The sequence below is a fragment of the Globicephala melas genome, chromosome 2 (genome assembly GCF_963455315.2).
Source record: "Globicephala melas chromosome 2, mGloMel1.2, whole genome shotgun sequence".
Taxonomy (NCBI): Eukaryota; Metazoa; Chordata; class Mammalia; order Artiodactyla; family Delphinidae; genus Globicephala; species Globicephala melas.
The window spans coordinates 164,557,012-164,570,087 of NC_083315.2; the positions used below are offsets into that span (position 1 = coordinate 164,557,012).

Sequence of the window (13,076 nt, forward strand, 5' to 3'; positions counted from 1 at the left end):
TCAGGACTCAATTGCAGTGACTATGTCAGCCCAGATGTCTATAACATCTATTTCACTTTCCTATTATCTTTGCTTTTGCTCTGTTTTCATCTGTTTTTGTTTTCTCTCTTTTTTTTTGATTGCTTATCTTTTTTCTATCTTTGAAAACGCCCTTAAATCTCTTTTTGAAAGTTGGCAAATTTTAAATGTTGAAAGTAAAATGCACTTGATTTTACATATTTATCAAACAGAAGCACTGATTCCTAAATTCTTTTATAGAATAGATATCTTAATTGCACACTAAATTCCAAATACTAAAAAAAACTCCACATAACTACAAAACTAAGTATTTCAACATAATTTTAAAATAAAAAGTGAGAGAGTGTTATGGACACATATACAATACCAAATGTAAAATAGATAGCTAGTGGGAAGCAGCCACAGAACACAGGGAGATCAGCTCGGTGCTTTGTGTCCACCTAGAGGGGTAGGATAGGGAGGGTGGGAGGGAGACGCAAGAGGGAGGAGATATGGGGATATATGTATACATATAGCTGATTCACTCTGCTACACAGCAGCAACTAACACAACATTGTAAAGCAATTATACTCCAATAAAGATGTTAAAAAAAATTTTAATAAATAAATAAAGTAAAATAAAAACAGAATTTGAGCCATTTAATACAACCATTTTTAAAGTTAGCCCCTGTTGCCAAGATTTGTAACATCATAAAAACAAAATGTCTAAGATTAAGAAAGGTAGACTGATTAAAACAGACTATTCGTCTAACATACAAGGAACCCAAAACATGCTTGATTAAATACACAGATGCTAAAGGCAAACAAGAGACACAGTAAAAGCACATGAAATCATAGGTGGTAATTTTTATGAAAGAGACTGAGGTAGGCCATTTGTTTTAGGTATAAACAGTTATATCCTCTCTAGAAGATATATAACACCAAGGATCTGGAAGAGACTTAATAAAAGTGCCAGGATTCTAGAAGTAATCCAGTTTAAGTTCTTAAACTAACCAGGGCCATTTGACTCATTTTCTTAATTACTTTGAATGGTCAAAAACGGTTGCGCAGCTGAAATTAGGACCACAAAACCAGTGCATTTTCTCACGGATGGTGTTAGCATCTAAAAAAAGGACTTAATATGTGAGAAGGTTGAAAATAAAAAATAGTTACAGGAATTATTATCTATGGATTCCATTTATGCATACTGTATTAGCTTGAATAATTACAGACTAATTGTATAATATCTTCTAGATCAGCACTTTTTAATTTCGGAGAAAGCACTAAGACAGTACATGCATTAGTCCAGCTAATAACTGCATGTATGTATGTGGCCGCGGCCGACTCCTGACTATCTCCACATGGATGACCCACGTAATCCATATGGCATTTCTTATCCCTGGTCCCAGATGACTTGAAAACTGGAGATTCTGGTCCATCAGGAAAGAAGAAAAAGACACAAAAGGAACCATGTCCCACTGTGAGGTCTAGACTTGAATTGACTACCCATGGAATGTGATTACCAGAGGACCTTACTAAAAGGAAAATACGGGAAAACAAGGAAATAAGGACCAAGAAGCACATTCATAATCATTCTGTTTATATCTCAACCAACAAGCTATTTGAGTACAAAAGGCGTGCCTCCTCACTCTTGCTCCAAAACTTCCCAGGGCTCAGGCTGAACCGAAACCCCAGCTTAGACCACGTGCTGCTTAGGCTCTTCCTCTGTCCTTGCTACTCCCCTCACTCTCTCCTGAGAGCATTCCTGCAATAAATCAAGTGTGCCCAAATCCTTGTCCCAGGCTCTGCTTCTAGCAAATGTGACCTACAACAGCATCAGGAATAAGTCAAATTGTACTCATACTAGGGAGACAGTGTCAACCAACATGTTCAAATGGAATCACCTTCTGATTGTGGTATAAAACATCACAAACATTTGACCTCTAAGATTTCCTTAAACACTAGAGGCTTACACTGAAGCAGAAGGTATAGTGGGTACACACAGATGCAAAATTATAAACTTTTTTGAATGACAATTTTGACAATTTAGTGAATACAGGCTTTTAAAAGTACTATTTTAATAGGGATACTTTCCAAACACCTAAGCGAATTAAATGACAAACGATGACTAAGTCATAATACTGTTTAAAACAGTCTTGATATGCCTCAACCAAAGTTTTTTTCCCTTTGATCATATGGCCAAAAAGTAGCTGTGTCTTTAAGTTGCCTAGTGCAATTCCTAGCACCATCTAGTGGCAAATTACCCAGAAAAAGAAATGTGTCTTATTTAACAAATAAGCTACGTTTCTGAAAAGTCTGAGGTAAAAAAATACATACGTACATATTTTAAAAGGCTGTCTTGTTGGGGATGATTTTCACAGATTCTGGGACCAAGGAGCAAAGATCTATCAGAGTTAACATTTCAAGGATGGCACTTAGGCTGGGGTAAACAACCCAATAATAATCTCTCCTACTGGATAGTATTTCCACAGAACAGCTTGCAGCATCTCCCGCTGATTACATGACCATCCCCCGATCCCCAGCCAAAAATAAAAACAAAAAAATAAAAATCCACAGGATAAAGAAAAAGTAACCTTCTTATGAGGGCACCAGGGACTGAGGAAAACACAAATGGTTGCTGCTCAATAGACATTATGGGAGGCAAGGCCTTTTGAATCTCTCTACTCTGCCAGCACTCATTTGAAGATTTCATAAACCCAGAAATAAACATTAAATGAAGGCCATATTATTCAATTTTCAAGTTTGTATGTAATATATCCTTTTTTTAAATGCTCACCACTCTTTCCTCAGCACCCAAACAGTACTTGCCTCTTAATAAAACATGTGAATGAATGAATCCCAAGAGCAAGGGGAATGAAGTGAAAGGTTTTAAATAGAGAAGTGACATGATCAAACTTATACTTAAGAAAGATCACTCTGGTTGTAGTATGGAGAACAGATTAGGAAGGAACAGCCTGAAACCCGGAAGATCTTTTGGTAGTTGCATGTCCCTATTTATTGCTGGACATATTTTAGGCTTTACAATAAAATATTTGTTAAGAAATGACTATCACTTATGTATCAAGCTAATCTGAGACATTGGTAATGCATTATACTAGCTCTTTTAGAAGGTGGCCTTCTTTCCCTTTCAGATATATAAATAGGTAAAATTTATATCGCATTTACCATATGTCAGGCAATCTAAATGTTTTATTACTCATTTTATGCATATTTTAGCATACGACTGTTAACCTAACATACAAAAGGTTGTTCAGAACCTAAAATGTTTGAGTAGTTAAGAGAAGAAAACAAAGAAAGAAACACAGTCTTCATTTGACATGTTATTTTGAAGGTAATAAACAAATCCACTTTTTAGAAATGCTAATAAAATTTCAACTAACATCACTTATGAAATATTTGTTAGATTTTTATTATTAGAAATATAACTTTAGTTGAAATTTCTCCCAGATATGCTAACAAAGTGACTACATGAAAGAACTAATAGGGTTTCCCTGGTGGCGCAGTGGTTGACAGTCCACCTGCCGATGCAGGGGACGCGGGTTCACGCCCCGGTCCGGGAAGATCCCACATGCCGCGGAGCGGCTGGGCCCGTGAGCCATGGCCGCTGAGCCTGTGCGCCCGGAGCCTGTGCTCCGCAACGGGAGAGGCCACAACAGTGAGAGGCCCGCGTACCGCAAAAAAAAAAAAAAAAAAAGAAAAGAAAGAACTAATAATCTATCCTTAATAAGTCCTAAATAATTTTGTTTTTCTAATTTAGGGTGCAGCTTTAAAGTGGAGTTCCCTGTTGAATAAATAACCGCAACTGATGGTTACTTAGCAATTGGCAATTCATATTCATTATCTCATTGATATTTTCACAACATTGTGAGATAGGTACTATTAACTTAGGCCAATAGGCACTTAGGCTCACAGAGTTCATGCGATTTACCCAAGGAACACCAGTAGGCAATGATGATGTCAAGATTCAAACCTGAGTCTTCTAAGTCATCCTTGATATCCAAGTACGTCACAACTATGAATGCACCAAAACTAGAAGAGAAAAATCAACTCAGCTGCACCCTTTACAGTTACAGGACAAAATTTATCTTTTTTGCCATAATGACAAAAAATCTCTGAAGTACAGATCTAGTATGATGAATAAAGAAAATTCAAAGAGAATACATGTTCCACTTCATTAAGCATCAGAATTACGAGTAATGCACACAATGGGTACATTTAAAGACTTTCTTCTCTACTTAGACAGATGTCTCAAAGAAAGCAAAATCGTTAAAGGAAGGCAGCAGAAAAGGAGAGAAATTAGAAAGAATCATTACTCCCACAAGCAACAAAATTTCATCATGAAACAAAATAATTCTAAAAGATGAACCAAAGATACTTCCTGAATTTGGGAGTATCAACCTCAAGAACAACACTAGAGACAAAAGCATGAATTATATACTTGTTAGACTATTATTATACTTCACACTGTTACGGGCTATGGGGAGGGAGGAGGGAAATAGGGTTGGAAACATATATAAGGATGATCTTAAGAGTTCACAATCTAGAGGAAAAATATAGCAGATGTGAAGGAAGATTCAGAGAACCACTCACTGCCATTTCTCTACCAAGGACTTTCAGTGCCACAATTCAGAGAATGAAGCAATTCAGAACGATTCGGATAGGTGGAAAAGAGAAGGAGAACTAAGGTAGGGGAACAAGATAAGGCAGGGCCTCAGAGGATGGGAAAGTACACATTATTATAGGGGAGTAAAAGAAAATCAACCAGACTAGTAAGTAGGTGGAATATTGGGGTAACTGGAGAAAAAATACAGAGCTAAGCCTGAAAGTAAGGCAAGAATTTGGACTTGAATAATAACTAGGAAGAAAGCACTATAAGTTCTGAAACAGGAGAATAGCATGATAATGTTGAATTTTAATGAGGCTGCATATTATTTATAACAGAATATGTATAAAATGCATAAAATGGAAGAGAGAACTTGCAAAAAGACCAATTTTGAAAACCTTAACAACAATCCATATATAAGGTAATATGAGCCATGGCACTAAGAACAGAAAAGGTAAATCCAAGGGTCATTTTGAAAGAAAAATTACAGGATTTTGTGAGAAACAAGAAAAAAAGTCAAAATAGAGAAGGATCAAAAATTATTTCCAAGTTTCTAGCTCAGGAAACTAATTAACAAGATTAGCAATAGATCAAAAGAAACAAGATAGCTGAAAAGATATAAATCAATACTCTGAGTAAAAGAGATTTTTTCATGAATATTACATGTATTTAAGTATGAGATCAAAAAGTAAATCTTTCATTTTCCAATATTCTACAAAGTCTTCAAGATATTGGATGAATAGCATTTTTTCTGGTTCAAAATACATAAAAATTAAATCATCAGAAGAGTTCTCAGTTTCACTTCCAAAGAAAGCCTGACATGACACATAAAGACATCTGATGAGGCTTTTCTATTATCCTAAGTAGTTCTGGAAAAAATTAGCTTAAAAAGGTAATGAAACTGAAATTTTTGAATAAAAATTGAGATTTTATTATATTCATAATAAAAGTTTCCACCTACTCCATTTAGTCATCAAAACTGTGATTTTAAATACAGAAACACCTACAATGACACTTCTTAGTTAGTCCATCTTCTCATAAGAGCAAGAAACTGTCAGCTGACGAAAAGGAAAAGCAATATCCATGGCTAACAAGAGACCAGTTACAGGAAGAAGCATGAAATGAAAATGCAAGTAAAGCATTACTGGTAAACTCTTTTCTCACCTTTGCAGAATTATCTTAAAGATCTGCCTATGATAGAGCCACTCAAAAAGTTGAGGTAAATAATGAGACAAAGTGTTATATATGTTGAAAGAAAACACATACAAGGTTCGTCTTATAAATCTGATATTAAATTTAAAATGTTTTTTAATTAAAAGAATTTTTAACTGACCTGTAATTTTTCTTCCTCATACTCTGTGTGTTTTTGGAATCAAGGTTATACTAGCCTTATACAATGAGTTGGAAGAAATAATTCCACTTTTTCTGTCCTCTGAAAGAATTTGTGGAAGATTAGAATTATCTATGCCTTGAATGTTTGGCAAAATTCATTTTTGAAACTGTACCAAGTGTTTTCCTAGCAGGAAGATTTTTACTTACTGACCAATTTCTTTAAGAATTATAGGACTGGGCTTCCCTGGTGGCACAATGGTTAAGAATCTGCCTGCTAGTGCAGGGGACACGGGTTTGAGCCCTAGCCCAGGAAGATCCCACATGCCGTGGAGCAACCAAGCCCGTGCCCCACAACTACTGAGCCTGTGCTCAAGAGCCTGCGAGCCACAACTACTGAGCCCGCGAGCCACAACTACTGAGCCCATGTGCTGCAATTACTGAAGCCCGCGTGCCTAGAGTCCATGGTCCACAACAAGAGAAGCCACTGCAATGAGAAGACCACACAGCGCAATGAAGGGTAACCCCCGCTCGCCACAACCAGAGAAAAGGCAGCACGCAGCAACGAAGACCCAACACAGCCAAAAAATAATTAATTAATTAAAAAAAGAATTACAGGACTATTCAGGTTTTCTATTCTTTTTTCAATTAATTTGGTCTTTTACACATTTCAAGATTCACGTGCATGTTAAAATTTGAGGAACACTACCTCAGACCACTAAATTCCTATCAACGCCCAAATTATGTGCTATTTTTGTCCAATATTTCAATTTTCTTTTTTTAACCCCACAAATTAGACATTTCGACTATGGTTTTACACAGTCAATATTGTTTAGATCTTCTTTATTCACCAACACTTTTTTCATCCTAGAATCTCTCCTGAGATCACTTTCCTTCTCCCTAAAATTATATCCTTTAGAAATTCTTTTAGTGAGGATGTACTGGTGGAAAACACACTAGCTTTTGTGTGTCTGAAAATGTCTATTTTGCCCTCACTTTTGGAAAACAGTTTTGCTGTGTTTGCAATTCTAAATTGACAGTTATTTTTTCTGGGCATTTTGTGGATATTCTTCCACTCTCCTATGGCATTCATGCTTGCTGTTGAAAAATCATTTGTTAATCTACTCATTATTCCTCTATAAATATGCCTTTTCTCTCTGGTTGTTTTTAGGGTATTTCTCTGTCTCTGATGTTCATCAGTTTCTCTGATGTATCTAGGTAATAATTTCTTTATACTTGTCTGCTTGGGATTTTCTGTTTCCTAGATCTGCAAATTTATATGCTTAATCAATCCTAGAAAATTCTCAGCTATTATCTCTTTGGATAGGACTTCTCCCCACTCTATTGGCTCTTTCTGGGATTCTGATTAGACAAATTTATATGCTGACAAGACCAGCCACATAATTGGCAGGCTCAATGCAAAATGAAAATGTGGGGTGCCTTGTTCATGAATTATTTAGAATTTCAGAACAGTGAAAGCAGAGCATTAAACCAAACATGAGGCTCTTCTAGTGCAGGGATCTCTGCACCTGCACAAGTCATATGCCCATGAGTTCCTGACTTCAGAGCAGCGAGAACAGTGATAGCAAAAATTGAGAGGGCACAAGGAAGTATAAAGCAGAATGTCAAGATCATCTAACATCTCACCACCCAGGGACAGCCACACTGTTATCATTTTGGTGCACAGATCAGAGATTTTTCTATATATTTACATGTAGACATTTATTCACACAATTTTTATACTATGGAAATGGTATATTGTACATTCTCTTCTATAATCTTTTCTCAAATTTATTACATTATGGAGATCTTTCAAAAATGTTAGTAAATACAGATCATTTCAATCCTATTGTACAGATAACAGAACATATAGATGCATGTTCATTTAACCAAATTCATGCCATTAGGTTTCCAAAGAGTCTTGAATTTTTCATTATTAAAAATGATGAGCATGGACTATCAATAAAGTTGAGGGAGGATTGACTGAATCAATCAGTATAAAGCACTTCACAGAGTACTTGGCAAGTAACAAGCTTTCCATAAATGTTAGTGGTTTTTTAAAAATATTGTGTCCTGTGTAAAAACTGAATTAATTTACATTCACAACAGCAGGGTAAGAGAGATTGGTTTTTCTTGATCCTTACCAACTCCTTTTTTGTATTTCTTTACCAATTCCTTTAAATTTTGCCTTTTGTATTTCTTCTATGAATGCTTTGTTCACATTCTTAGTTCTCCTATTGGATTCCTTATGCTTTTTAAAGATTAACTGATTTCTGTATTGGGGATATCAATCCTTTGTCATAAGGATATCAAGTACTTTTTTTTCCTGAAAAAAAGAAAAAAAAGAATTAAGACTTACCTCCAGTTCCTAGGACCTTTAGGAGCTCGAAATTTTCAATCCCCACCTTCTCTGCATGTCCTGTTAAATTAGCTAAAAAAGAAAGAGAAAAAATAAATAATTAAGGGGATCAGCAATAGGAGGGGGCCCACAGGGGCTTCTGAGGTACCAGCAGTGTTTTATTTCTTGAGTTGGATGGTTAAACCAGGATTCACTTTATAATTATTCGTTAAAATGTACAGCTATGTTCTGTGTAATTTTCTGTATGTTACATATTATGATAAAACGTTTTTTATTTTAAAAAAATTTTTTAATTACTGATTTGTTTTTGTGGGGTTTTTTAAAAAAACTTTTTTTGGGGGGGCTGCACCGGGTCTTAGTTGCAGCACGCGGGATCTTCATTGCAGCATGTGGACTCTTAGTTGTGGTATGCAGACTTCTTAGTTGCGGCATGCAAACTCTTAGTTGCGGCATGCATGCAGGATCTCGTTCCCTGACCAGGGATGGAACCCGTGCCCCCTGCATGGGCAGCGCAGAGTCTTACCCACTGGGCCACCAGGGAAGTCCCACAATAAAACTTTTTTTAGAATTTAGTAACTATATAACATTTGTATCAAAGGTTAACATAAAAATAAAGTGCTCTACTTTATTAAAATAAAGACTCTCTAAAAGTCTAAGAGTCTAAAGTCTTTAAAAATAAAGACTCTCGGGGCTTCCCTGGTGGCACAGTGGTTGAGAGTCTGCCTGCCGATGCAAGGGACACGGGTTCGTGCCCCGGTCCGGGAAGATCCCACATGTCGCGGAGAGGCTGAGGCCATAACAGTGAGAGGCCCGCGTACCGCAAATAAATAAATAAATAAATAAATAAAGACTCTCTACTGACCAGATAATCTGAAAATGAACACAAATTCTAACATGTAGATAGATATGTAGTAGAGAGAAAACTGGACAGATTTAGAAGATGCATTCATTTATTCAAACAAATATTTACTGATTATAAATGCCATTCCCAGGCTCTAGGCTGGACTCCACTCCCATTTCTGTCACCAAGCACTTGAACATGATGTAGCCTGAACTGATTACCTGACCACCCTGCATCTCAGTTCCCTCATCTTTGAGGTGAAAGCACTGGTCTCAGTGAATTCTAAGATCTCTGCCAGCTCTAAAATTCTAGGACTATGTTTAAAAATATAAACTCTTCAAAGACATATTCTGTAGTAAATAAACAAAATTAGGATACCTTATAAATGAGCATTTTCAAGAGCATACTCCAATGAATTCTGATCCTATCCTATGAAATGTTAATAGGTGTTATGTTTGGGGGGAAGGTGGGGAAAGAGTGCTCCGGTTGAATAAATTTGGAAATAGCTTAAACAAGGTTTAACAAGTTTCTTTAACACTGAACCTCACAGATCCTGCCCCATAAAAATATGCATGTGGATCTTCAAGATTGCGATACTTATATTTGCAAATTTATTGGACCACGAATTACTTTTTATGGAAATAACCTATTCATATTGTGTGAACCAGCATTCTGTGATAAGAAAGACATGATTAAGAAAGGCTTGGTCCAAATCCTAGTTCTACCACTTAAAAGCTCTGTGACCTTGAACAAATTACTTAATTTCTCTGTGTTTCATATCCCTGTAGTGTAAAATGGGGATAATAAAAATTCCTACCCTCAAAGCATACTGGTGTCTACAATTTACTTTGAAATGTATTTTTATTGGGTTGGCCGAGAGGTTTGTTCGTTTTTTTCCGCAAGATGGCTCTAGTAGCACTTAGTTGTCTTTAACTTCATTCAAAACAGTTTTGTCAGATTGTATGTGACAGCTGTCATATCAGCGTGCATTTAAAAAAAGACATTAAAATTGGTGAATTTTTGTGTAGCCATTTTAATACTGAAGATGGAAGAAAAAAGCAACATTTTCAGCATATTATGCTTTATTATTTCAAGAAAGGTAAAAACGCAACTGAAACACACAAAAAGGATTTGTGCAGTGTATGGAAAAGGTGCTGTGAATGGTCAAACGTGTCAAAAGTTGTTTGTGAAGTTTCGCGCTGGAGATTTCTCGCTGGATGATGCTCCACAGTTGGGTAGAGCAGTTGAAATTGGTAAGGATCAAATTGAGACATTGACTGAGAACAGTCAACATTATAGCATGTGGGAGATAGCCAACATACTCAAAATATCCAAACTGAGCACTGAAAATCATTTGCACCAGCTTGGTTATATTCATCGCTTTGATGTTTGGGTTCCACATAAGTTAAGTGAAAAAAACCTTCTTGACCGTATTTCCGCATGTGATTCTCTACTTAAATGTAATGAAAACGTTCCGTTTTTAAAACAATTGTGATGGGTAATGAAAAGTGGATACTGTATAATAATGTGGAACGGAAGAGATCGTGAGGCAAGCGAAATGAACCACCACAAACCACACCAAAGGCCGGTCTTCATCCAAAGAAGGTGATGTTGTGTATATGGTGGGATTGGAAGGGATTCCTCTATTATGGGCTCCTTCTGGAAAACCAAACGATTAATTCCAACAAGTACTGCTCCCAATTAGACCAACTGAAAGTGGCACTCGACAAAAAGCGTCCAGAATTAGTCAACAGAAAATGCATAATCTTCCATCAGGATAATGCAAGACCACGTGTTTCTTTGATGATCAGGCAAGAACTGTTACAGCTTGGCTCGGAGGTTCTGATTCATCCACAGTATTCACCAGACATTGCACCTTCGGATTTCCATTTATTTCGGTCTTTACAAAATTCTCTTAATGGGAAAAATTTCAATTCCCTGGAAGACTGTAAAAAGCATCTGGAACAGTTCCTTGCTCAAAAAGATAAAACGTTTTGGGAAGATGGAATTATGAAGTTGCCTGAAAAATGGCAGAAGGTAGTGGAACAAGAGGGTGAATATGTTGTTCAATAAAGTTCTTGGTGAAAATGAAAAATGTGTCTTTTATTTTTGCTTAAAAACTGAAGGCATTTTTTGGCCAACCGAATAAAAAGATGGATTGATGGACACATATAGATATGGACAGATATGTGATAAAGAAAATACAACAAAATGTTAACTGCAGAATCCGGATTGTGAGTGTAAGGATATTCAGCATACAACTCTTTCAAATTCTCTGTATTACATTTGAAAATGTTCATAATAAAATGGCACATAATAAAATAATACCTACCTCATTGGGTTGTGATGAGGATTGTATGAGCTTAATTCATACAGTGTTTGCTGTGTTCCAATAATATTATTAGTGTTTGTAAATAAATTAATGCTTTGGGACTACAATTTTATGAAAATTAGACCCAACTAAGAACTTCTAAAATTAAAAGTTTCAGGGGGATAAGTAATTTCAGTGTCTTTCTGATTTAACTAAACATAACTTTAAAAAATATTTTTAATTGTGGTTAAAAACACAAAACACAAAATTTACCATCTTAACCATTTTTAAGCATCAATACAGTAGTGTTAACTATAGGTACATTGTTTACAACAGATCTCTAGAATTTTTTCACCTTGCAAAACAAACTCCATTGAACCATTCCTCTTTTCCCTCTCTTCCAAGCTCCTGGGAACCACCATTCTACTTTCAGTTCCTAAGAGTTTGACTATTCATGCATAATTTCATAGTGGGAACAAATCAGTGTACATGGCCCTGCCTCAAGCTCACACTGGCTTCAATATAAATCTAAAACGAATACCAGAAACATAGGTAGTATCTTAAAGTAAACACACAACAGCATATCCTCCTGTAGTATGTCAAGCAGGCTATAGTAAAAGTGAAGCTCACAGGAAACCATCACTTTTGAAATAATGATTTGGCTCTAATTGAATGTTAAATTCTGTTATTTTACTGTGCAAGATTTTTGCAGTTTAAGACATTATTAAAGAGTCAAATGTTACAAATTATCAATCCTGTTTCTCGCTGTTAGGAGCCATCTTTTATTTACTATGAGATGTGTATAGGCCCAGCTTTCCAAAAGCATTGTCCAAATACTATTTCTCCCATATCTATATTTGCAGCTGGACTAGGAAGATAAGGAACTATCTTTTGATACACAGACACTTCAGCCTTTCTACACTAACCATAGAATTATTCTCAGAGGAAATTAAAAGAGGCCACAGATTAATTACACTTGGTTCTACAAAGCATACCATCCCGGAAAGCCTGACCATTCACAAAGATTGTTCATATAATCTGTGAAGGCCTGCTTTTGCTCATAATCTACTACCTCTGTTATTTGGTTTCTGACATAAATTAACACTTTGTCTGCAAAGGGAGCTCAAGGCTTCCCCAACCTCCAATCCTGGGGAGAAGGAATTGACAGAGCTCAAGATGAACAGCACTGATGCCTTCGGTATTTGGGGAAGGAGTCATCACAGTGGTAAATGTTTCCCCAGGAGGAGGAGGTTAGCTCTGCTTTCTTCAAGGTATGTACTCTTTGGAATCTCCTCTCTTGGCCTTAGCTGTGGAAGAGTTTATTTACTTTGTATTGCTTTTCTATCAAGATTGTTACCAGGTGGCTGGTGAGTTAAGGCAGAGCTTGGGAGAGGGTCTTCCCTCCCTCATACCTTAAGCCCCAGGTCCTAGGAATTCTGGGCTTGAAAAGAGTTTAGCCCTAGGCTTATAAAAACACACTTTATCCACCTGAGTTTCTCCGAGAATTTATCTTTCCTGGCCTTTCCTTGATTAAGAATGGTTAGATTCCAGTGAACAAGCTTAGAGAGTAGTATCTGCTTAGGGCAAAGGGCCCCTGTGGCCCAGTGCAGCTCACC

At 36.5% G+C, this 13,076-nt stretch overlaps 1 protein-coding gene across 2 annotated transcripts in view; it reads right to left on the reverse strand.

The window, feature by feature from the left end:
* Window positions 1-13,076, reverse strand: part of RPS6KA5 (ribosomal protein S6 kinase A5) — a 181,345-nt gene that overhangs the window by 111,334 nt on the left and 56,935 nt on the right. For both annotated transcript variants that reach the window (XM_030883579.2, XM_060295193.1), the window contains exon 2: window positions 8,309-8,380. In XM_030883579.2, coding sequence (XP_030739439.1) covers window positions 8,309-8,380 — 72 coding nt within the window. The remainder of the gene's footprint in view (window positions 1-8,308; window positions 8,381-13,076) is intronic.